General features: G+C 49.7%; 9 protein-coding genes across 9 annotated transcripts; 5 read left to right on the plus strand and 4 right to left on the minus strand.

The window, feature by feature from the left end:
- Positions 1-366: 366 nt before the first annotated feature.
- Positions 367-8,546, minus strand: N7487_006206 (uncharacterized protein; the record flags this gene model as incomplete). The annotated part of the gene is made up of 11 exons (XM_056873953.1): positions 367-452; positions 516-575; positions 634-2,750; positions 2,802-2,853; positions 2,905-3,462; positions 3,525-3,724; positions 3,784-3,887; positions 3,939-4,513; positions 4,570-4,720; positions 4,771-4,932; positions 4,989-8,546. The coding sequence occupies 11 exons, from the start codon at positions 8,544-8,546 to the stop codon at positions 367-369; spliced, it is 7,623 nt and encodes a 2,540-aa protein (XP_056731673.1).
- Positions 8,547-9,268: 722 nt separating this feature from the next.
- Positions 9,269-10,061, minus strand: N7487_006207 (sugar O-acetyltransferase; the record flags this gene model as incomplete). Its single annotated transcript, XM_056873954.1, has 3 exons — positions 9,269-9,346; positions 9,416-9,812; positions 9,886-10,061. The coding sequence occupies 3 exons, from the start codon at positions 10,059-10,061 to the stop codon at positions 9,269-9,271; spliced, it is 651 nt and encodes a 216-aa protein (XP_056731674.1).
- Positions 10,062-10,382: 321 nt separating this feature from the next.
- On the plus strand, positions 10,383-11,335 carry N7487_006208 (protein-S-isoprenylcysteine carboxyl O-methyltransferase; the record flags this gene model as incomplete). The annotated part of the gene is made up of 2 exons (XM_056873955.1): positions 10,383-11,187; positions 11,250-11,335. The coding sequence occupies 2 exons, from the start codon at positions 10,383-10,385 to the stop codon at positions 11,333-11,335; spliced, it is 891 nt and encodes a 296-aa protein (XP_056731675.1).
- A 190-nt stretch (positions 11,336-11,525) lies between these two features.
- pex8 (putative peroxisomal membrane protein Pex17) lies at positions 11,526-13,758 on the minus strand (the record flags this gene model as incomplete). Its single annotated transcript, XM_056873956.1, has 4 exons — positions 11,526-12,068; positions 12,119-12,567; positions 12,622-13,619; positions 13,685-13,758. The coding sequence occupies 4 exons, from the start codon at positions 13,756-13,758 to the stop codon at positions 11,526-11,528; spliced, it is 2,064 nt and encodes a 687-aa protein (XP_056731676.1).
- Positions 13,759-14,063: 305 nt separating this feature from the next.
- Positions 14,064-14,542, plus strand: N7487_006210 (uncharacterized protein; the record flags this gene model as incomplete). The annotated part of the gene is made up of 2 exons (XM_056873957.1): positions 14,064-14,353; positions 14,422-14,542. 2 exons carry the CDS (start codon positions 14,064-14,066, stop codon positions 14,540-14,542), a joined length of 411 nt encoding a protein of 136 aa, XP_056731677.1.
- A 272-nt stretch (positions 14,543-14,814) lies between these two features.
- N7487_006211 (WD40 repeat domain-containing protein) lies at positions 14,815-16,830 on the minus strand (the record flags this gene model as incomplete). The annotated part of the gene is made up of 4 exons (XM_056873958.1): positions 14,815-16,221; positions 16,284-16,484; positions 16,542-16,657; positions 16,746-16,830. The coding sequence occupies 4 exons, from the start codon at positions 16,828-16,830 to the stop codon at positions 14,815-14,817; spliced, it is 1,809 nt and encodes a 602-aa protein (XP_056731678.1).
- Positions 16,831-17,281: 451 nt separating this feature from the next.
- Positions 17,282-18,740, plus strand: N7487_006212 (putative diacylglycerol O-acyltransferase (DgaT); the record flags this gene model as incomplete). Its single annotated transcript, XM_056873959.1, has 3 exons — positions 17,282-17,522; positions 17,572-17,612; positions 17,676-18,740. The coding sequence occupies 3 exons, from the start codon at positions 17,282-17,284 to the stop codon at positions 18,738-18,740; spliced, it is 1,347 nt and encodes a 448-aa protein (XP_056731679.1).
- Positions 18,741-19,358: 618 nt separating this feature from the next.
- Positions 19,359-19,997, plus strand: N7487_006213 (MAPEG family protein; the record flags this gene model as incomplete). The annotated part of the gene is made up of 3 exons (XM_056873960.1): positions 19,359-19,390; positions 19,461-19,596; positions 19,710-19,997. The coding sequence occupies 3 exons, from the start codon at positions 19,359-19,361 to the stop codon at positions 19,995-19,997; spliced, it is 456 nt and encodes a 151-aa protein (XP_056731680.1).
- Positions 19,998-20,293: 296 nt separating this feature from the next.
- On the plus strand, positions 20,294-21,256 carry pyrG (orotidine-5'-phosphate decarboxylase pyrG). Its single transcript, XM_056873961.1, has 2 exons — positions 20,294-20,468; positions 20,528-21,256. The coding sequence occupies exons 1-2, from the start codon at positions 20,312-20,314 to the stop codon at positions 21,199-21,201; spliced, it is 831 nt and encodes a 276-aa protein (XP_056731681.1). The 5' UTR covers positions 20,294-20,311; the 3' UTR covers positions 21,202-21,256.
- The last annotated feature ends 507 nt before the right edge of the window (positions 21,257-21,763 follow it).

Here is a 21,763-nt window from a genome sequence, read left to right on the forward strand (position 1 = left end):
CGCTACGAAATTTGTTGAATGCAATTCACTCAAAGACTGAGGTCTCGAGACCCGAAACTCTTTTCATTTCAATGCTCGGAAATAGGCTTGCGAAATGCATGTAGATGACCTGTCCGTCCAAAGTCACCCTTCATAGAAATAAATCCTACTCCGGCTCATCCCGAGCAGAAGAAAACGCCAGTAACAACCACCATCATCGTAAGAAAAAAAAACAAAAAACACCAGCAAGAATTCGTAAAATCCGTGAGTATGAAAATTTGGCTTTAGTCACATGCACACATCGTGCTCGCTGAATCCGTTGACATCGCAAGAACGCATGAAAAAGAAACACAACAGAAAGCACATTGCAGCGGGAAATGTCATCGTCTAAGGAGATCCAGCGACTCCCATTTCGGAATCACTTGCGATCACCGAGTTTGCGTCCCATTCCTCGACTGAGGCCACGTCCGATTCTATGGGGATCGAGTTAGATGATGTTCCAGGGCCATTCAGGAGGGATAGAGATTCGAGCATACCGGAAGGCGGGTCATCGGGGACTTCTTCGAGAGACATCGATTTAAGCAGGGAGAGGAGTTCTGAGAGGATTGTGTTAGTGGGGCTGTAAGAACTCTAAGTGTATACACTCAAACATACCATTGGCCTGTTGAACTTCTTGCTGGTCCGTCTCAGAGTCGTCGTAGAAAGTAGCCAGACAATAGTTAATCACCGGGGTAATGTTCTCAAGCAATCTGGCGTCAATATGACTGATCTGATCGGCCAAGAATGCCGACTTGAGTCGTTCGAGGCAGGCATTCGGCAACCGACGACAAATATTATGGCGTCGCTCTCGTGTGATAGTGGTCTGCCATTCGCCATTCTGTTCGGGGTCCTCTGTGTTGCCCTCCGCAGTATTATCGTTGAAGACCATCTCTTCGAGGATATTTTGCATATTGCGACGAACAGACTCGTCCTTATCAATGAGCAAAGTCGGGGCCCAGACCGGAATATGGTCAAGAACAGCCTGGGTGAAATCGGAAGAATCCATGTTTAGCCGCTCGTTAGTGCCGCGGCAAAGACACATGAAGAAGTCCATGTGCTCCTGGCCGCCACTGTTGTCAATGCTATCAATCCCCTTGGCAATGAAGTCGATCATGCCAAGGACTAGCCCCCTATCCGGGCAACGCTGGCAGAACGTTGTGGCTGCCTCCAAGAATGGTGTGCACTGGACGGCGGGTTCGAGTCTGACGCCATTTTCCAGTGTCGTTTGAATGGGAGTCAGCAAACCTGCGTCAGGCTCTCCGTCCAACAGAACTCCAATAATCGCGCGAGTAGTCTGATTCCTCCTAAGAGTCTCATGCTTCAGCAGCTTCAACAAGATAGACAAGGACCCATCAGGTTCAATGGGCCGGATGAGTTCCATTTCTCTAACGCTGACGGAGAATTTGCCATTCAAAAACCGCCGTTGTCCCCCAGTGGGAGTTGGGCGAAGCGAAAGGTCAACGTGTTTGAAGAAGACCAAGCACAATGACAGCAGAATCAGGTGATTAAATCGACGTCCTTTGCTCAAGAGGCGGACGTAATTGGGATACCGGATCCGCAATTTTTTACTATCTTCTTCATCGATCCAGAGAATCTCCAGACAGGCAGCAAAATGACCATTCTCAAGTAAGACGTGGATGATCTCCGGACCATAGGTGCAAAGCTTCAATAAGAAGCCAAAGTAGTCATCCCAAACTCGAAAAGCAGATTGAACATCGGTCCAGAGACTTGCCATCATAGGCACAATTTGCTGAATGGCTTCATCGAATCGGTCACGCCATGACATCCGTTCATCCTCGTTGAGATCCTGGCTTGTCGACATCAAGTGCAGATGTTTTAGGCCATAACTGACCAGCAAAATTCCCTTGTTTCGGAGCTCTGTGCTCTGTGGCTTCATCATGAGATTGTAAATTGAGGTTGGCCGATTAATAACCCATTCAAGCACCGATTGAGCCGCATTAGGGCTTTTGTTGATCATGTCGACGAGTTCGCTGTAAACCTCCTGGTGCCCTTGGGAATACTTGGTACGCGTGAGCAATTGCTCAATGGTGTCCATTCCGACATTGATGGCCAATGACTCTGCCCTGGCCTTGTTGATATTTTCCGTTCCCATATCGGGCCACCGCTGAAGCAACCTGCCCACGAAGTATGCGTATTGTGGGTCCAGGAGACAATAAATCCGAATGAGCATTTCGTTGTCCATGGCAATGTAGTTCTGGGTCGAAATTGACACTGGGAGGTGTATAGGGATATCGGGCTTCGTTGGCTTAAAGATTTCTTTCGACTTCTCGATCGTGGACACACGTTGGTAGAACAGCATGTATGCATTCCACGGCTTGATTTTGGGGGCTCCATTCATAAACTGCATCGTGTCACTCGGGCCACCAAAGCATTGACTTGCGATTGCGCTAGGGTCGAATTTGCTGACATCGGAGTCGTTGAACTCAACCCAATTTGCTTCACCGCCAGACGAAGGGCGTTCAAGGGTATATGAGTAGTAGTGGCCCGATTCGGCTGTACCAGTGTGCACAAGAACCCCAACCAATTCAAATGTATCCGGTGCAATGGTCTGCTCCGGATCAGAGAGATGCTCGACCGTGTAGGGAGTCATGTCAATGTGGTGAGGGAATTGGAACTCGTCATTAATCTTGCTTCTCAGCATATGCACCATGTCGAAGTCAAATCGCTTCAGGTGGAAGATCAAATTGTCAGGAACATCTTTCAGACAAGCACTAGATAGAGGTTAGAAAATTGGTTTGTATCAATATGTCCTTGTCACTTACCGCTTTACAGCATCCACATGCCGGCCACAGGAGGTACAAGAGTACTTATTATCTGAAAGATCGTTAGAGTTCGAGCTTCGTTGGGGGTGTAGTATTAACTCACCTCCCTGCATCACCTCGCCTGCAACGTAGGCCCGCAAACTGTCTTCAAGAGTCACCTTCCCCTTAATCTCGCACTGGATTGCAGAGAATGGCTCAAGTCTTTCCGAGATATGATCGCATTCCATTGACTTGATTTGCTGAACAAGCTGCCCTCCATAGAAAGACCGGAACTTCTTCTTCTTTTCAGAATCGAGAACCTGAGCCTCCCAACGGTCGAAAAGAAGGTTGTAAAACTCATCAACATCCATCTGGACGGTCACATCGATCTCCTCGTTGTCGTAGGTGAGAATGCTTTTGACAAAGTCCAAGGGCTCAATACTCTTGCTCCAGGTCTCCTGCATCCATGTAAACAGTCGCTGGGTTTCATAGAGAAGCTTTTGGGAGATCTGATCAGCAATGGGGAGATTCAGGATAAAGTCTCGGAACTCAATATTCATGAAAAGCTGCGTCACGAGAGAGTTGAGGTAACATGTGTTCGAGAAATTCTTGAGGCCCGCATAGCCTTCCGGGGACCGGAGCATTAGCGATCGATTATAGCCAAATTCCAGATAAGGGGAGTCTAGAGTTGGGATTAGTTTAATGTGACGGGAAAATGTAGTGGGCAAAATCAGGTATGCGCACCTCGTGGGACGTTTGTGTTGAGGAGCTCCAAAACTTGGCAATAAGTCTCATCGCTCTGCTTGCACAACAAGTTCACGACATTGTAAAGGCTCGAGCGAGTGTAGCTGTGCATAATTGGAATCTGAGGGACTGCACGTTCCACTGTGTCTGGTGAGAAATCTGGGAACAGGTACTGGTTGAATATGTCCTCGGCAATGTTCCTAACCACCAGTTAGAAATGCATGTAGACTTTGTCGGACAGAGGAGAAGTGAGACGTACAAAGTGTCCAAAGTGATACCTGCGGCGTTGGCCAATTCCAGGCACCATTCTAACAAAGCGGAAAGACCGATGATCAAATTATCTGCCGGCTCACGCCCAACAAACTAAGAATCATTAGCAAACAGTAATTATTCGTCTTTCGGGGATGAATATACCTCTTCTGTTTGGTGAGTGAGCATAACTGCACTCCATTGTTGAAGGTACTCGTTGAAGATCAAGTCCCGGGGTGATTTCTGCGCGACTACGCGGAATATCCACAGAGCAGCGTTGAAGAACTCTTCCGACTGGGGAACATGTTCAAGGGTCTTGGGTATCACTTGCAAAAATGAAGACCAAAGAGTGGCAAGCATATCAATCCGGTTGGGGTTCTCCGCGGCAGGAGATTCCGTATCAAGCTTCTGCATAGACAACTTAAACGGTTTCAGTGGGCCGCATATTATCTTCAAGCGTTCCAGAATATCAGTCCGGATCGGTTTTCGCTTTTCTTCCAGGAGTAAAGATAGGATCAAGCCATCAAACTGCGCGTGTTGTTTGACAGCATTCCAGACATTGATGTCGCGCAATGAGCCCTCAACTAGGACCGCAAAGGAATTGCAAACCAAACTTTGAGCACATGTACCAGCCGGTGGATCGGTGGGACCCGTGCGGCCAATTTCGAGCAGCTCAAGAACGCGTCGGACCAAAGACATTGGATCGGCAATAAGAACGGACCCATCAGTCGGGCGGTAGACTAGGTCACAATTAGTTGAGGCCCGTTGGCTGAACAATCATTGATATTCGACGTACCGGATATAGCCAGCAGAAGACATTCGATGGCTCTAGTAGCCAGCACAGTGGTGATTGAGTTACCAGCCAGAGAGCTGAATAGCTCTTCGGACGTCAGGAACGCAACCAAGGCCCGATTGCTATGAGACACGAAATCTTGGTCTGGAGACATCTGCGACGATATTAGTACGAATATCATTCAAATGAAAGCGACCAACCTACCTCTGCAGCCTCCTCGTGAAGACACATTGACAGTGTATTCAAGGAGTACAAGGCCTTGAAAGGTGTTTGCAACGGGAACATGTCTTTCTCGGTATTGCTGTTGGATCGAACAAGTTCGAGGGCCCGCGCTTGAGGCGGGAAGACAACCAGGAAGTCAATGATCTGCGAAGTGTTAGTGTCGGCATTCAGCTAAAACACAAGGGCCAAGGGGATTATACCTGTCGAGCCAAGTCATCCTTGAGGTCAAGCATATCATACAGCTCGTCGAAGTGCTTCAGTACTTCGTTGTCCACTGCTGTGAAAGACTGGTTTGACCCAGCCCAGGTGATTTCATGGGCATCAGGGGCCTTTCGAATGATGAGTAAACCTGAAGAGAGCTTCAAGTTTTTCACAAGTGCCTCTGGATCTTGCAGCAACTCGACCTTCTGTCCGCCAAGGATGGTAGTAAACTTAGAGAATCGACTCAGCTGCATGAGCATTTCCACAAGCTCGGCAGCCGTAGAGAGGCTACCAATGCGCTTTGTGCAGATCTTAGGTATGGCAGCGCCATTGAAACATTGATATCGAAATTCGATGGGCTCGCCTTTCAGAGGGCGTTCCGGGAGGGTAGGTGGAGACCCACGAGGGGAGCTGTATTGTGGCCGAGTTCGCAATCCATGGAGCAATTGACGAAGGAAATGTAGAGACCGGCTGAATATAAGTTCGTCGGTTCCGACAGCAACATTGGAATTGTCAATATCCATAGAAACATCACCATTAGTTGTTCTATTGCAAGATGGGTTCAACGCGATAGCGGCAGACTTTAATTGGTCCACGCAGCGATCGACAAGAGCAATATGAGTAGCGTCGATAGCCGATCGTGGTGATCTGCGAACAATGCCGTGGTCCAGGTAGCTATCGATGGCGAACTTGATGGCCTCGGCTTCAATCGATTGTGGGGGTGCCGTCAGTATAAAGTTCCAAATCCGATCCATTCCAGGAATAGATATGACTTCATTTTCCCCGACAATGGGAGGTGACTTGATTCGAATCTCATAGTGGACCGACTGTTGAGCGAACCATAATACCTCGCGCGAGTAGTCCTTGGGAAGCACATCTGGTAGATACTCATGAATGCACAGTTCAAGAAATTGGTTCTCTTTGGTGGTACGGTTGGTGAGATCAACCATCATTTTCCAAATGGTTTGACGCTCCTCGGGAGCCAGGTTCTCAGACATGAAAATCTCCTTCCAGAGTGTCTTCCCGAGATCAGGTGTGATGGTGTCTGGGGCCAGATCAATAAGACGCCGCAGGATTTCCACCCGCGAAGCGAAGTCGTGCTTGAAAGACGGATCCTTAAGCTTAGCGTGGTCTTCACTGACGAGATGGTGAAGTTCGACTATCACCAAGCGCGTCAAGTCAAAATCGGTCGCAAGTTTCCAAAGCTCTCGTGCGTCATCACGGGGTACTAGGGCATTCAGCACTTGGATGCTGCCGGCAGTGCATTCATTCATCTCTCCAATGTCTTGAATGCACCGCTCATATGTCTCCGCCATGTCGGTTTCGTTGAGTCCAGCCTTGATGAACTGTCCCAGCTGCTCGCTTCCAAATCCCTGCATAAGTTCCTTTTGTTCCAGAGGCAGGTCCTTTGCCCCCGAGCTCTCGCGGATTAGGCGGATGCAGAGCTTCAGTGGAATAGAATCGACATGCTCCTCGCCAGACATGTTGCGATAGTCCCGATCGCGATCCTGTTGCCGTTCGCGCATACGAGGCACCAACTGCTCACAGAAATCGATTATGCGACTGTCGAAGCGATCCAAGGGAAACTCGAGCAATTTTGAGCACACATAGAGCAACGCTTTAGACCTCGACAGGTGCATAGCAAAGGTTCGCGCGAGCATGGACATGACCTCGCAGACAGTGCGGTCATCTTGGCTCTCGGTAACGGTTTTCCAGATAACATCCGTGTCGTGGTCGGTGTATTTCCCCGTGACAATTAGAAACCCAAAGATGTTACTGCTGCGGCTGATCAACTGTGGATGTGAGTCGATGCCCACAAGATAATCGAGGATCTTGATTTCTCGAAGGTATTCAACCAAGTATTTCAAAAACGGTGACTCGATCCCATCACGATTCTGAGATACATTTTGACCCCAGATACTGACCAGGTCTGATTGCATCATCTCCACTCCATGGACACGAAGCTCCATCCGACCTTCCATGATTTGCTTTTTTAGGGTGTCGAATTTCCATGTCCAAATCACACATAAAGCGGCTTGCTCTGCGTCTGCGTCTTCGGGGATTTGAATCGATAGTTCCTGGGCAAGTTGAAGTAAAAATTCCGGGTAGCCGAAGCAAAGGAAACGGTAGCTGCGGAAGATTGAGTTCAGAAGACTATCGCTCAATTCACTGGTGGCCAGTTGCGACTTCTTTTCAACAAATGTCCGGTATACTTTGTCAATTCGTCGAACCGTTTCGAAGAAAGGCTGAAGGCTAGTTGAATCGGCAAGTAGGTCAATGGGAGAATCAGAACCACCATTTTGGTTCCTCTCTGTGTCGCATTCAAAAAATGCGAGCATGTTGACCAAAGGCGCTGAAAGCATGGTGATTATCTGCGGACACTTCGGAAGCAATGCAAGCAGGTGTGAGGTGTATTGCATAAGTACGCCGGGTGCATCAAACGGAGGGGCTGAGATCTGAGCTTTCAGTCGAGCAGAAAGATTGAGAGTCCCAATGCGGGACTGGCTTTCCAAGACCCGGAAAAAGGGAATTTGATCGCCATGGAACATCCAAGAGAAGCTATGAAGATATCGTCGACAGGTGCTTGGAGGCATTTCGACATCTTCGTCATCTTCGTCAACAGCACTGAGAAGCGCGGTGTCCAATCGAACAAGATGAAGGACAATGCGGGCATAATCGAGAAGGTATTGTTCGAAGAAGCTTGAGGGGTCTTCGATACCGTCTAGTTGCAGGTCATGTTGTCTGCGCAAAAGACGGTCCAGGACGGAGGGCAGATATTCCCAGAAATCTATATCTGCGGCAAATTCCTGGATTGTGAGCCGATCAAGATCGCGCACGCAAATGTGAAGCCATTCTTTTATCGTAACAAGCGCCGTGCCTTCCCGTAGATGTCCTACTTGCTGGATTAGTATCTTGCCAAGTCTCGTCGAGCGGAGCCTTTTATTACCATTCTCAAGCATATCACCAAGCGCCTTGAAGTTCTCCCGAGGCGTCATCTCAATGTGTACTTTGGGGAACGACTCGGACAGAGGAGCCAAGTCTTGGATCTCTATCACTTCGGGCTCATCTTGATCCCGCACCACTTGGCCCAGTGATTTCCAGTTTGAGGTATTCGGGTCTTGGTTGATATCTTCGGGTTCAGCAACTTCGATTTCAGGACTTCGGGGTGAGGAAGGTGAGGAGGAAACTGAAATGGGGTTGGGAGCTGTGTCGGGATTTGGTAGGAGCTCCAGATCGCTACCGGGGAGCTCGGGGTCGGAGGGATGGAGGGAGGGAGCCATGTTAGATGGAGGAGATTTTGTGTTAATAGTGACTTTGTTAGCTGGATTTCCAGAATCCGAGGCCTCATCCATGTCTGAGGCAGGTGCGATGGAGGCAGTACGCGAGGTTCCATCCAACGACAAGGTCGGACTGACGCGACTTCCACTATCGAGACGCGGACGTTTCCGGGTCGCCTGAGGATCAAGATCCTCCATGGAGTCGCTGATGAATGGAGATTCTTCGATCAAGGGAGTGTGAGGTGGGGTGTAAGAGCTATCTGGCGGGGGTACAGCCATGTCATTTTCCGCGCGTAGTAGATCCAGGGTAGTTGAAACGCGTGAAATGATGGTAATACAAGAAGGAGGATTGAAGGAAAGGAAGGTTGTGAATTTAAGAAAAGGATTGAGTGGGAGAGAAGTAGAGGTAAGGTCCTCAGAAAATGATAAAGCGGTCGACAGCTTTTTTTGGGGACGCGCCAGGATCAGTGACGTTGTTCGGTGGAGAGAGCAAACAGGACGATCTCTAAAACAAAAGAACACAATCAAGCTTCCGGGGATTTACTACCTAGGTATATCTTTGTATTGTGTATTTTCTATTGCAGTTTACAAAGAAAATAAAATAATACATACATACAAATTCCTATGAAGGCAGCAAATGTGACTGCCTACACTATTATTACTCCCAGCTAACATATAAAAGCGAATATAAGCCAAAAAGTGCACAGCCCCTTATGCGGCCTTATGCATTAAGTCTGGACTCTTGGCATTCATGGTGTATTTGGTTAACCAATTCTGTTCCAATTGTTAAATTTATCAGAAGTTTTAGGAAGTGTGAAACAGTTTGAAGCAGTTTTCCTTAGTTTATCATTATCTATATCGTTATTTAGACCAGGCATGCATGACGTCCATGTAACATTAGACGCAGTTTCATTGACCCTTTCAATATCTCATAGACGCAAGTCACCGAGAACTTCTATACCTCTCTAATATCTATCACTTAATGAGTCCCAGAGGGACAATCATTCTTTCATTGTCGTTTCAATCCGACGAATGATTCTAGCTGGGTTCCCCGCAGCAACATGAAAGGCGGGCACATCCTGAAGCTAGAGTTAGCATATGATTGAACAATCAAGCTGTGAAAATGTGCATCCACGGATACAACATACCTTGGTAACCACACTCCCAGCTCCAATAGTCACACCTCTGCCAATAGTGACGCCAGGAAGTACGGTCACATTCCCGCCAAGCCAGCAGTCCTCCCCAATAACAATCGGCTTGCCAGTCTCAGGGCCTTCAGTTCCATTCCGTAGAGCAGGATCAAGTGGATGAGTGCCAGAGAACAAACTGACATTAGGACCGAAAAGGGTGCGAGCCCCGACTGTGATGGGACATGTGTCGATGAAGACACAGTTAAAGTTGACGAACACGCCCGCTCCAAGCTTGACGTTAAACCCATAGTCTATATGGACAGGAGATTCGACCCAGGGATCCTGCTCAAAGAGAGCTTCATCAGCTGCGGGATCATCTAACTTTGGTGGCAGAGGAGTCTTGTCATCGATAATACTATATGATGGTTTAGTACGATGTTAAATAGTATATATAGTATATATAGCCTCAGCTTGACCCCATCACTCACTCTCTCCACATTTCAACCAAACGCCGACGAGGCACCTCGTCCGACTTATTGAACCGATTACAGGCCCACTTGCAGCGCGAACGTGCAGCGATCAAGTCCGGCGTAAAGGCGTGGTAGAGCTCCCCGCGAAGCATCTTCTCTTTCTCAGTAGGCTCCGACATGGCTGTGACGGTCATAACTATTGCATACAAAAAGTGAGAAGAGGAAAAACAGCAAAATCAGGCACCAGTTAGTATTTAAGACACGTGGATATCTGAGACCCTTGAACTCGAGGCCATAGTGGGCCCGGGGGCCGTTCACAGCGTCATGTCGGGGGAAAAGTCCGCGGATCTAAAAACAATACAAACTCTCTTCAGATTGTTCTCTGACAATGAAAACCATCACCCACTTACCACAACACACTATTTAAATTCCACCAATTCCCTCGAAATGCCCGATCCTCGAACAAAATAAAAACCCAATCAAGTCTCTGTCCTCCAATCCTTATTTCTTTGACAATGTACCCCAACCCATCCGCAACAACCTCCGGCGCAGAGCCAAACAAAGGCTCGAACTTCACGCACATTTCCAGACCAATTCACGATCGCACCAATAGCGACGCATCCTCCTCTTCCTCCGATGCCTCAACCGACGCGCCCGAGGTCGATACCTCAATCTATCCCGACGGCAAGATGTCGCTGGCGGGGATCTCGCTACGTGCAATGCTCCTCGGAACCAGTCTGGGACTGTCAGCAAGCCTGTCGTTGTTCCTAAGTACTGTATACCAAACTCCACTCTGGCGCGTTCCATTCTTCGTCGCCTCGCTAAGTCTATTCCACTTCCTGGAGTTCTACGTGACGGCGCAGTACAACACGCGGTATGCGACTGTCTCCGCGTTCTTGTTGTCATCAAACGGATGGGCGTATAATATTGCGCATGGGTCTGCCATGGTGGAGTGCCTTGTGTCGCATATTTTCTGGCCCGGGCAGACTGCTGCGGGGCGGTTGGTTACTGTGACCGAACCGTTTTTCGGATGCTCGGTCTCGTTGCTGCTGGTCGCAGGCTTTGTGTTCTTGCTGGTCGGACAGGTTATTCGCACCCTTGCTATGGCTCAGGCTGCTAGTAACTTCAATCACCATGTGCAGAGTCAGCATCAGGAGGGCCATGTTTTGGTTAAAACTGGTCTTTATCGGTATCTGCGGCATCCGAGTTACTTTGGATTCTTCTGGTGGGGCCTGGGTACACAGATGGTGCTGGGGAATATGGTTTGCTTTGTCGGATATTCCCTAGTGTTGTGGCGGTTCTTCTCGAGCCGGATCAAGCGTAAGTTTTCTGTGCGTTTTTATACATTGGATCTCTTGCTAACTGGTTTTATGAGGCTGCAGGCGAAGAAGCTTACCTGATCTCCTTCTTTGGCGACGAGTATGTTCAGTACAGAAAAGCTACCCCAGTTGGTATCCCGGGAATTTAGTTGCGAAACGTTACTATATCGAAGATATTCAATCGAGGAAATACAAAGAAACCATTGACATCAGTCTCAGTATATGTGAAAATGTATGGAGATAGACTTGATCGATTAGAAGTCTGGTATATGGTATAAGGTGCGATCACACCCGTAGGCGTAGTAGCTTCAATCTTGTAAGCTATTTACATTGGCATCGTTATAGCTTACTTTCGGGCGCGACTCCTCCCACCGCGCCACTCATGTAAGGTCCACTCTCATCCGACTCGTTCTCGGCAGTCTCGGCGCCGAAAAGGACAAGCTCACGTCCACCTTCAGTGCTCCACCATGTAACACAGCAGTGCGATCGATCAACATCCATCTCACCGCCAGCTAGGGCTTCCCAGAAACGATCGATACAAGCATGTCGCATATTCCGGTCGGAAATTGTGTTGATCAACTGTGCTGCTAAGGGGAGCCATTCCTTCAGATCTTCGACTCGGAGGAATGAAAGGGAATCGAGAAGAGCAAGGGTCAGGACAGCCTGTTCGGAGACAGGTGGACTCTGGCTCATGTCTGGATTTGGACCCTGGGGAGGGAGCGGTGTAGAGGAAGCATTCAAAGCACGGTCATGAACAACTTCCAGCAAGATGGAGGGGAGAAGGGGCTGAGTATTTGCTAGCGGAGAAGGAGGTGCTGTAATTTGGATGACAGTCTTGAAAGCAAGACGGAATTGGCGCGCGGAAAGGTTTTTGGGGAAAACCTGTGGATGATTAGAACTTAGTTTCGTATAATAGCGGGGGTAGAACTCACGGCAAATAGGTTTTCGATATAGAAAGGTAGGTGTTTGGCAGCTAATTCCGAGTTATGGGGAATAGCGAAGACAACAAGCACCAGGCTATGAGCCGCCTCGAAAATTTCCAACAGAAGACTGTTGGCACCAGCTGCGAGATATGGGAAAGCAGCGGACAATAATAGTTCCTCATTTGTCGCTGAGGATATGACAAGAGGGAAATGCTCTGCGACATTCAAGAAGAATAGATCCAGGCATCGTTCAACTGGGTGAGCAGGAATTTGTCCAATATCGCTTGGCTTAATGCTTCGCAGGAAGTTCTCAGCGAGGACGGGGTATTGTGAAAGGATGTCTATGGCTGCCAACAGCACGAACGTCTGTTGAGACGAGGCATTCTGGCCAAGCCGAGAAGAGATGAAATACATGTTGCGAAGTATGTGGAGGCATTGCATCGATAAATATGGGGCGCCTGGAAGAAACATAGTTAGTACAGAGCAAACATCATGGCTCGTTCGTAACTTACTACTGTTGGCAGCAAGAGCTGGGTCGTTGATAGTTCTTCCCAGCACAGCCCGAAGGGCAATAATTACTGAATATAAGCAATTTCGCAACATCTTCCAGAGGGCAGGAAGTGTGATTTCCCGGGATTCAGCATCCAGAAACTCTGCTTCTTCCGCAACATCAATCTCAGACAATTTATTCTGCCGCCATTGAACCATGAGCGTCCGAACGAAGTCCGCCAGGTAATCAACAGTCTGCGCAACAATCCTCGGATCCCGAACATTATCAACGGAATGCGCGATGAGACGAGACAAGGGCCCCAGAGTGGACACAAGCGGGCGAGCAGCTATTGCTGAGACGGTACCAAACGTGGGGGAGTTGGATGACCAGCGGAACTGCTTCCCGGGAGCCTCAACAACATCTTGATCAATAGAACCCAAGAAATAGCCACCCTCAAGGCCTTCCGAAGATAAGTATGCCGACTGAATCAGTGTCGGGAGTAAGCGATCGTAATCCAGCTTGCTTCTCTCGAGATCAGACAGAAGCTCAAAGGTATAGTTCAAGACCATGGTGATGCACTGTCCATCAATGCCAGTCTCGGGGCCAACCTCCTCCAGCGCTAATTGCGCCGCTCTCGCAAGCGCCGACTCGAGTTTCACTCGAATGTGCCGTGGTAAGCCCCGTCGGTTTTGTCCCTCGAATCCCATCAAGATTCCGCCCAGCAGAAGCGTATGCCTCCACCGCGGGGACTTATCATCGGCGCCCTCAGCGACCGCTCTAACCCACGCCTCATATTCAATCTTCCTATTCCGCCCGTACGGTATCCGGGGTTCGTCGGTAGTATCATTCTGCAAGACTGCGATGGCGGCGGTGTTGAAGACGCTGAGGATCTTGCGACATGATTGGAGGTCAACGGGGTGGCTCCAGAGCGAAGGTGCGGTGAGGAGTTGTGATGAAAGAATTGTCAGATTCAGAGGATTTCCCAACATTGACAGGAAACTGGTAGCCGTGGGAAGAAGACTGAATCGGCCTGTCGTTAGCCTGCCATTGACCTCCCCGATCCCATTAGAGTATTTGGCACTTACGAAGCGGCATCTTGGAAGCTGGAAGTCGCTTGCAGCGACCGCAGCAGTGTAGCCAGAGAACGTTCCGTGGCCATTTCGAGACTGAAGGTGATAGGGATGCTCCCAGACAAGCGGCTCTACATCGCCCAGGAGTTGAGATGATCAACCGCGGAGAAGCCGAGGTCCGGCTCCAGAGCCAAATACGGGGCGTCCATAGTGTTGACCAATGACGCATAGCCAAACAGTGCAAACAAGCATCGTCATCTCCGAGGGTCTCCCTCCAGACTTACCCTTTTTTGTTGATACGCGTGCAATACGTCTCTAGTGACTGTCCTCCGTTCACGTGTCATGCTTCGATGATTGATCTTCGCTGCAGCTGAACCAGCGCAGCTACCTCTCCATGGCCAACAATCGCGTCCCGATTAACTACGAAGTGCCTTCGTTTCCGTCGTTGTACGATCCCCTACCGGCGAATCACCAACAGGCATACTACCTATACTACACGAAAGACATCTGGCGCTTCACACTTTTCTGGACGCTGATATTCTACGGCGCGACACATCTCACTGTTGCTGGGTGCGCAGTACTAACTCATTTCCGTAACTGGAATGTGATATGGATTGTGCCGTTGGTGTACATTTTTATTGCAGCGCTGGAGTCGCTTTTAGCGGGAAGTATAATTGGAGTTGTGTAAGTTGATTGCTCGACACTTGACTCGCCCAGAATGATTAGGTAGCTGACACTTCTACGATGGATAGCCTCGGCGCGGTGTATGAAGCAGGCAATTTCAGGATGTCCACTTGGCTACCGATGATTTGGGGTGGTGTCAATGTTATGGTTCTTATTGTCACCAGCTTCCCCATGCAAGGTGGCCTTTGAATGGTATTCCAGCTGCTACTACCTTCGATCATACTACGACATGTACGGCAACTACGGATTCGGAATATGTCCAATCATGTCCAACCAACCTACGCAGAGTCTCATCGACAATATCCAGGAGACTTCGAAATGCCCGAAAATTTCCTATGATACAAATGGGATTTGATATTTCAAATAACGCCGTCGCCACGCATCAAAGTAGCTATGCTATGTCCTTTGCGCCAATGCCAAGCCGATTCAACGTGCATTTCAAACCAGGTGTCCATTTTTCATCACTGTCTCCGATTTCCGTCAGGCGTACCACTGCCTTGCAAACCAGGCAGTCCACCGAATCCACCAGGGAAGCCAGGGTTGTTCGCCAAAGCTTGGAGGTTGAGATTTTGTGGCATGGGGAAACCCTGGAGTTGCTTCTGTAATTGTGCGAGATCCATATTCATGGGCGGTGTTCCGGTCATACCCTGCGGCATGGGGAACCCATGCATTCCAGGTGTGGGGGTGCTTGACTGCGATGGAGGGCGCGTAGACATGAGTGCAGCCAAACGCTCTGGATTCATCCCACCCATAGCGGCACCATCCACTCCTGACTGCCGAGGCTGAGCACTGCCAATACCAGGTAGCAATCCTGGAACGTCGGGCTGAGGGCCGGCCGGCGGCGCACTTTGAATACCCGGCAGAGCAGGGCCGCCTGGTCGCCGTTGATCAACCAGGCTGTCGGCTTCGTCCTGCATTTCTTGCTCCTCATCCTCGCGCATTTGTTTCCGGCCAAACCCGCGGTTCCATGTTCCTTGCGCTTCTGCGGCCTCCTCGCCGATGTGGAATCGGTCCTTCAAATAGCTAGTCTCGCCAGGCCGAGTCCGCGACCAGAATCGAGTAAAGTTATCCTTAGATCCAGAAGCCAAGATATGACCCAATGGGTGCCAGTCTAGTGACCAAATTGTAGCACCGTGCGCGTACTGTATCCGATGTGCCGGGTAGATCACCTGTGGTGGAGTATTGGCCGGGTCTGGGCTGTCGTACGGCGCCACGGTGGGAATCTGGCCGGCCGGCAGGTGTGGCTCATCAAGTAGATAATGATAGAGAGAACCATCCTCGGCACCGGTCGAGATAAGGTTACTGTGAATCGGGTGCCATGTCAAAGAAGAAACCGGCTTGTCATGGCCTCGCAGAATGCAAATATCGCGCATCATCCGCAAATCAAATACCCTCGCAGTCTGATCTCGCGACGAAGTAGCAAGGAGGTTGTTGTTTACTCGCGAGAATCGCGTCGATGTGACGGTGTTTTTGTGGCTGTGGAGGGTTGTCAAACAGCGACCAGTGCGCGGATCCCAAAACTTGACCTGGTGGTCCTTCGATCCAGAAACAATCAGACCCTTAGTCGGGTGCCAGTCGCAAGACTTGACATCCCAGTTGTGTCCGGTGAGTGTTGCGTCGGCCGTTCGGGTTGCAAAGTCGAAAATTTTGAGAGTCGTGTCATCGGACGCTGAAAGGAATTTGGTATCACTGGGTGCCCAAGCTAGATCGCGGACTGCGTCGTGGTGCGCATCATCGATCGTCTCGACGTTGTTGAAGTTGGGCCGCCAGTATTTGATATCACCTCTTTGTCCACCAGAGACTAGCCAGTCCTGGCTATGGGCCCATGCTAAGGACGTGACACCAGCTTGTATTTGATCGTAGTGTGCCTGTGTTGAGAGGACGTCTCAGATTAGCAAAAGCAAAACATGTAGAACTTGTAAATACGCACATCCATGACTGTCTCGAAATTAAACGCCGTTCCATTCCAAAGCATAAACTCTCCCGTATGACCGCCGGTCAATAGCCGCCTTCCCTCGGGAGTCCATCGCACGACGACGATGGGTTTCTTTGATTTTCCGATTGACTGGTGAAGGTGTCGGACGGGGATTGTATCGACAGCAGAATAGGGCCGCGCCATCGGGGGAAGAACCTGTCGCAAGTCAATCTATCTTGTCCGCCAGCCCAGAGCAGTTCAAACGACACATACATCGACCGCGAAGCTGGGACTTGGCCGTTCCGTCTCCAATCGATGTCCTCCTTTGTATCTCGGTTGCCGTGTTCGCATCCATTGTACCATTGAAGAGCCATAATCCGTGACGAGACCTGAGAGTAAGAGTTGTCAGTCAGTCAGGATTCAGGCTATGAACAAGCAGAAGCTCAGTCAAATTAACTTTAAAGCGGGCAAACATACGTGGTCTGCGAGGTCCGACTGGACCGTCGAAATTCTTCCCAAATCGCCCTGGACCGTCACCTGCATTGTCGTCGTAGTAGGCCATGGCGACCGGTTGAAAAGATATACAGGATCAAGGCTGTCGGTTTGCGAACATGAGGATTGAAAGGAAATTGAAGTTTCAAACACTGATCGAATACTGAATCGGACCGATCCAACAAAAGCGCAAAATATGCGGAGAGAGTCGAAGCTCTTCGGAGCGCAGGATCCGTCCCTTGAACGCTTGTGACGCTGATTGGCCCCTGCGGGATTTATCTGCAAGCTTGCGCTATGATGTCTCTCTCCCCCCCGCCATGTCCAAGTATTAAACCATCTTGTTTCGCGTGCTTTTGTCTTTTGTCTTCTTCTCCTCTTCTTCTCTTCTCATCTGCCGTAATTGTGCGGCCTGGTTGTTGCTCTACTCTTCGCATTGCTCTCCGTCGGTGCTCCGGTTTAATCGGAGCTCGACCTAAGGACCCTTTGATTTCTCACACTCCCAAGGTTGCCGAGCTGTTAAGATGACTACTCGCACTGGCGCAATTACGAGGGCTCGCGAGGAATCGCAGGTCAATCCAACTAATGGGGCCACCCCGACTGTAACCGAGGTCTCTCCGCCATCAACTTCAACATCTAAGAAACGAAGTAAATATCGCCATGTAGCTGCATACCACTCGGAAGCTCGTCATTCCAGCCTCAGTCGAGAGGCCGACGTGCTTCCCAATTTCTTGGGGTTTCGAAATCTTATGGTGTTGGTACTTGGTAAGGATCACTAGAGCGTTGTATACACAAACGGCTAATGTTCCGACAGTGGCGATGAACCTGCGATTGATTATTGAAAACTTCATGAAGGTGGGCAATCCAAATGTTCAATTACTGTTTCGATGTTGCCAACTAACAAGCATAACTATATAGTATGGTGTGCTAATTTGTATTAAATGCCATGACTACCGCAGGCAAGACGTTATTTTGGGGTCCATATTGTTTGCCTCGGTTCCGTGTCATTTGCTTGTGGCATACATCATTGAGCTTTCAGCCGCTACTGCAGCCAAGCAGACAGTGGGTCGTCAGAAAAAGACAGAGAAAGAGAAAGAACACGACCAGAAGGTCTTCCAGTCCACATGGCCGTACACTGCTTTCCTACACACACTCAATGCTACCCTATGCCTCACAGTAACCAGCTTCGTGGTATATTTCTACATTCACCACCCTGGCATTGGGACAATATGCCAGCTACACGCGATTATCGTGTGGTTGAAGAACTGCTCTTATGCCTTCACAAATCGAGACCTTCGTCTCGCGCTCCTCAATCCCTCCGCAGACCCGGGCTTGCCCGAAATCTACTCCTCATGCCCCTACCCGAGGAATATTACCATCAATAACCTAGCGTACTTTTGGTTGGCGCCGACGCTAGTGTATCAGCCTGTTTATCCGCGCACAGCATCCATCCGGTGGTCATTTGTTGCAAAGCGCCTCGCAGAGTTCGTTGGCCTGGCAGTGTTCATTTGGCTTCTGTCTGCGCAATATGCCGCGCCGGTATTGCGCAACTCGATTGATAAGATCGCAGTAATGGACATTGCCTCCATTTTGGAACGGGTTATGAAGCTGTCCACTATCTCGTTGATCATTTGGCTTGCTGGCTTCTTTGCGTTGTTCCAGGCGCTTCTGAATGCTTTGGCCGAGGTCATGCGGTTTGGAGACCGCGAGTTCTATACCGACTGGTGGAACAGCTCGAGTCTGGGTATGTATTGGCGATCTTGGAACCGGCCTGTCTACCTCTTCATGAAGAGGCATGTCTACTCGCCGCTGGTGGGTCGTGGATGGAGTCCTCTAGCTGCGAGTGGAATGGTTTTCACGCTCTCTGCGATTCTTCACGAAATGCTTGTGGGAATTCCCACACATAATTTCATTGGTATGTCTTGCACCCCTGGTAACAGCTCAAAGACTAATCAAGTCCAGGTGTCGCGTTCTTTGGGATGATGTTCCAGCTGCCGTTGATTTCCCTGACCGCACCATTGGATAATATGCGCGGGCCTGAAGGTCGGGTCATTGGAAACTGCATCTTCTGGGTCAGCTTTTGTCTTGTCGGACAACCGCTTGGAGCGCTCCTGTACTTCTTCGCTTGGCAGGCCAAGTACGGGAGTGTAAGTAGGATGGTGCCGAACGTGTGAGCATGAACTTTTCAAGGAACATTTAGCCATTTTGTGTATCACATTTCTCTTGACATGTCCTGGAACTTCCAGCTCTCATTGAACATCTATTTGTGAAATGCTAGAAAACATCCCTTGGATGACGTCATAATATTGTTGCCTTCTCATTAGTACTATAGGCCTGTCAATTCCATGAGCAATTAGCTTAAACGAAGGTTCTAGAAAAGTCTTCGACCTAAGGTCCTCAAAGGCCAACTATATCACAACGTACTTTGTAGACGAGACACCTTGAGAGTACCCGGATCGGGTGAATCGATTGCACCGACGGGGGCTCGGGGCCTATGACTCCCGAGCGCCCCCAATTGACGTATAAAGGACGCCCAGAATCAGGTGAAATCACAACATAAAGCTACTAACTCACATCATTTCCCCGGATTCTCTTCTCATCATGGTCGCATTCATTGTTCCTGGCAACTACGGGTAAGTTATGCCACTCCTAGCTCAACCTTCAAGCTTCCCGTGAGATTCGAGACTAACACTGTCCCCCCAGTGCCGTCATTGCCGTTGCACTCGGTGCCATCCCCGTCTTGGGCTTCGTTCACGGCTGTATCACTGGTAGCCTGCGCAAGGAGGCCAAGGTGCCTTACCCTCACAGTTATGCCTCTATGGAGCTATGCAAGGAAAATGTGCGTTTCATTCCCCGTCTACCACCCGGCTTTCGCAAGCCCCTGTTTTCAATGGATATATATACATGAAATTCCTATTGAGTATCAAATCACACATACTAAACTGATTATAGGCCAAGGCTGAGAAGTTCAACTGCGCCCAGCGCGCCCACACCAACTTCCTCGAGAATTCCTCGCAGACAATGCTCTTCACCCTAGTCGCCGGTTTGAAGTACCCGGAATTGGCTGCTGGTTTGGGCGCTCTGTGGGTTTTCTTCCGCGTCCTGTTCCTCTACGGCTATGTATACTCGAACAAGCCCCAGGGTAAGGGCCGCATGATAGGCGCGTCCTTCTGGTTGGTGCAGGGTGCTCTTTGGGGATTGAGTATCTATGGCGTTGGACGGCCACTCCTTTCTTTCTAAGCGCTTGAAGCTTGAAATCTTCTAAAATGACTTGGAATTGAAGATATGCTATGTATTTTTATGTCGAATGCAATACAACGTATTATGCGCCACAGTTCCAGCCTCAGAAGATATGTAGCCAGTGGGGGTCCGCTGTGGCAGAAAAAGTTCCCCGATAGTCTTCGCCTCAAACTTGCTTCTATTCTTCTACTTTTGGACCTGAAAAGACAATTGTATTCTAGAAGCATTTGTCGTTTGCTCCATCTTCCTCCTAAAAACTCAAAAGTCACATACCAAATACATAACAACCACTTCTTCACCCCGCCAACCCCACCATGTCGTCCAAGTCGCAATTGACTTACAGCGCCCGCGCTCAATCGCACCCCAATCCTCTTGCGCGCAAGCTTTTCCAAGTCGCTGAAGAAAAGAAGAGCAATGTGACCGTCTCCGCTGACGTGACCACGACAAAGGAGCTCCTGGACCTCGCCGACCGTAAGTGAACCCAGCCCACCCCACCCCTCCAACGAAACAGCCCACTAACCCATCCCCAGGCCTTGGCCCCTACATCGCCGTGATCAAAACCCACATCGACATCCTCTCCGACTTCAGCCAAGAAACAATCGACGGCCTGAACGCCCTAGCCCAAAAGCACAACTTCCTCATCTTCGAAGACCGCAAATTCATCGACATCGGCAACACAGTCCAGAAACAGTACCACAACGGCACCCTCCGCATCTCGGAATGGGCCCACATAATCAACTGCTCCGTCCTTCCTGGCGAGGGCATCGTCCAGGCCCTCGCACAAACCGCCCAGGCCACTGACTTCCCCTACGGCTCCGAGCGCGGCCTCCTCATCCTCGCCGAGATGACCTCCAAGGGATCCCTCGCAACAGGCTCCTACACCTCCGCCTCCGTTGACATCGCGCGCAAGTACCCCAGCTTTGTTCTGGGCTTTGTCTCCACCCGCTCGTTGGGTGAGGTCGAGTCTACTGAGGCGCCCGCCCAGGGCGAGGACTTCGTCGTCTTCACCACTGGTGTCAACCTCTCGTCTAAGGGCGATAAGCTCGGTCAGCAGTACCAGACACCGCAGTCGGCTATTGGCCGCGGTGCCGACTTCATTATCTCTGGTCGTGGTATCTATGCCGCTGCGGACCCTGTTGAGGCTGCTAAGCAGTACCAGCAACAGGGATGGGAGGCGTATCTGGCCCGCGTGGGCGCGCAATAGAGCGTGCAGTCCACGTTCCACTGTAGTTACATGACTGGTGATGCATAATGAAAAAAATATATATATTTGATGGCGTGGTGTATAACGTTTTTCATGGTGGTCCCTTACATCAGCGTTGTTCATGGGTCTTTCCAGTCTCATGTAAGGGCTTTCTTGCATGTACAGACAATGCAAGGGCAAGGTTAAGTCCAACATTCACGTGCTTAACGGCATGTTTCACCTCGTCTTCGGTGAATCATGAGATCAAGAGCGGATCTCTGAATATCTGAATATTTTGGGTAGCTTTGATAAGGAGGCCTTCTTCAAACAACCCGTGGACTGAGGTCATGGTACCAAGAGCAACATCGTACTCTTGTTTCGACTTTGTCGGAACCCACTAATTAGAAGTGTAAGCATCTTGATATGTTGTACACTCGGGCATTGTAATATCCGACCTGTGACGCAAGTCCCCGCACATACAGCCCTATATTATATACCAGCCCGCGGGCATCTACCACGCTTACAGATCAGCCTCCGCCAGACATATGTTTGTCAGCATGAGCGGTTCCATTACCTATATCTA

Source organism: Penicillium crustosum (genome assembly GCF_028827405.1).
Source record: "Penicillium crustosum strain IBT 35664 chromosome Unknown utg000002l_segment0_segment0, whole genome shotgun sequence".
Classification (NCBI taxonomy): domain Eukaryota; kingdom Fungi; phylum Ascomycota; class Eurotiomycetes; order Eurotiales; family Aspergillaceae; genus Penicillium; species Penicillium crustosum.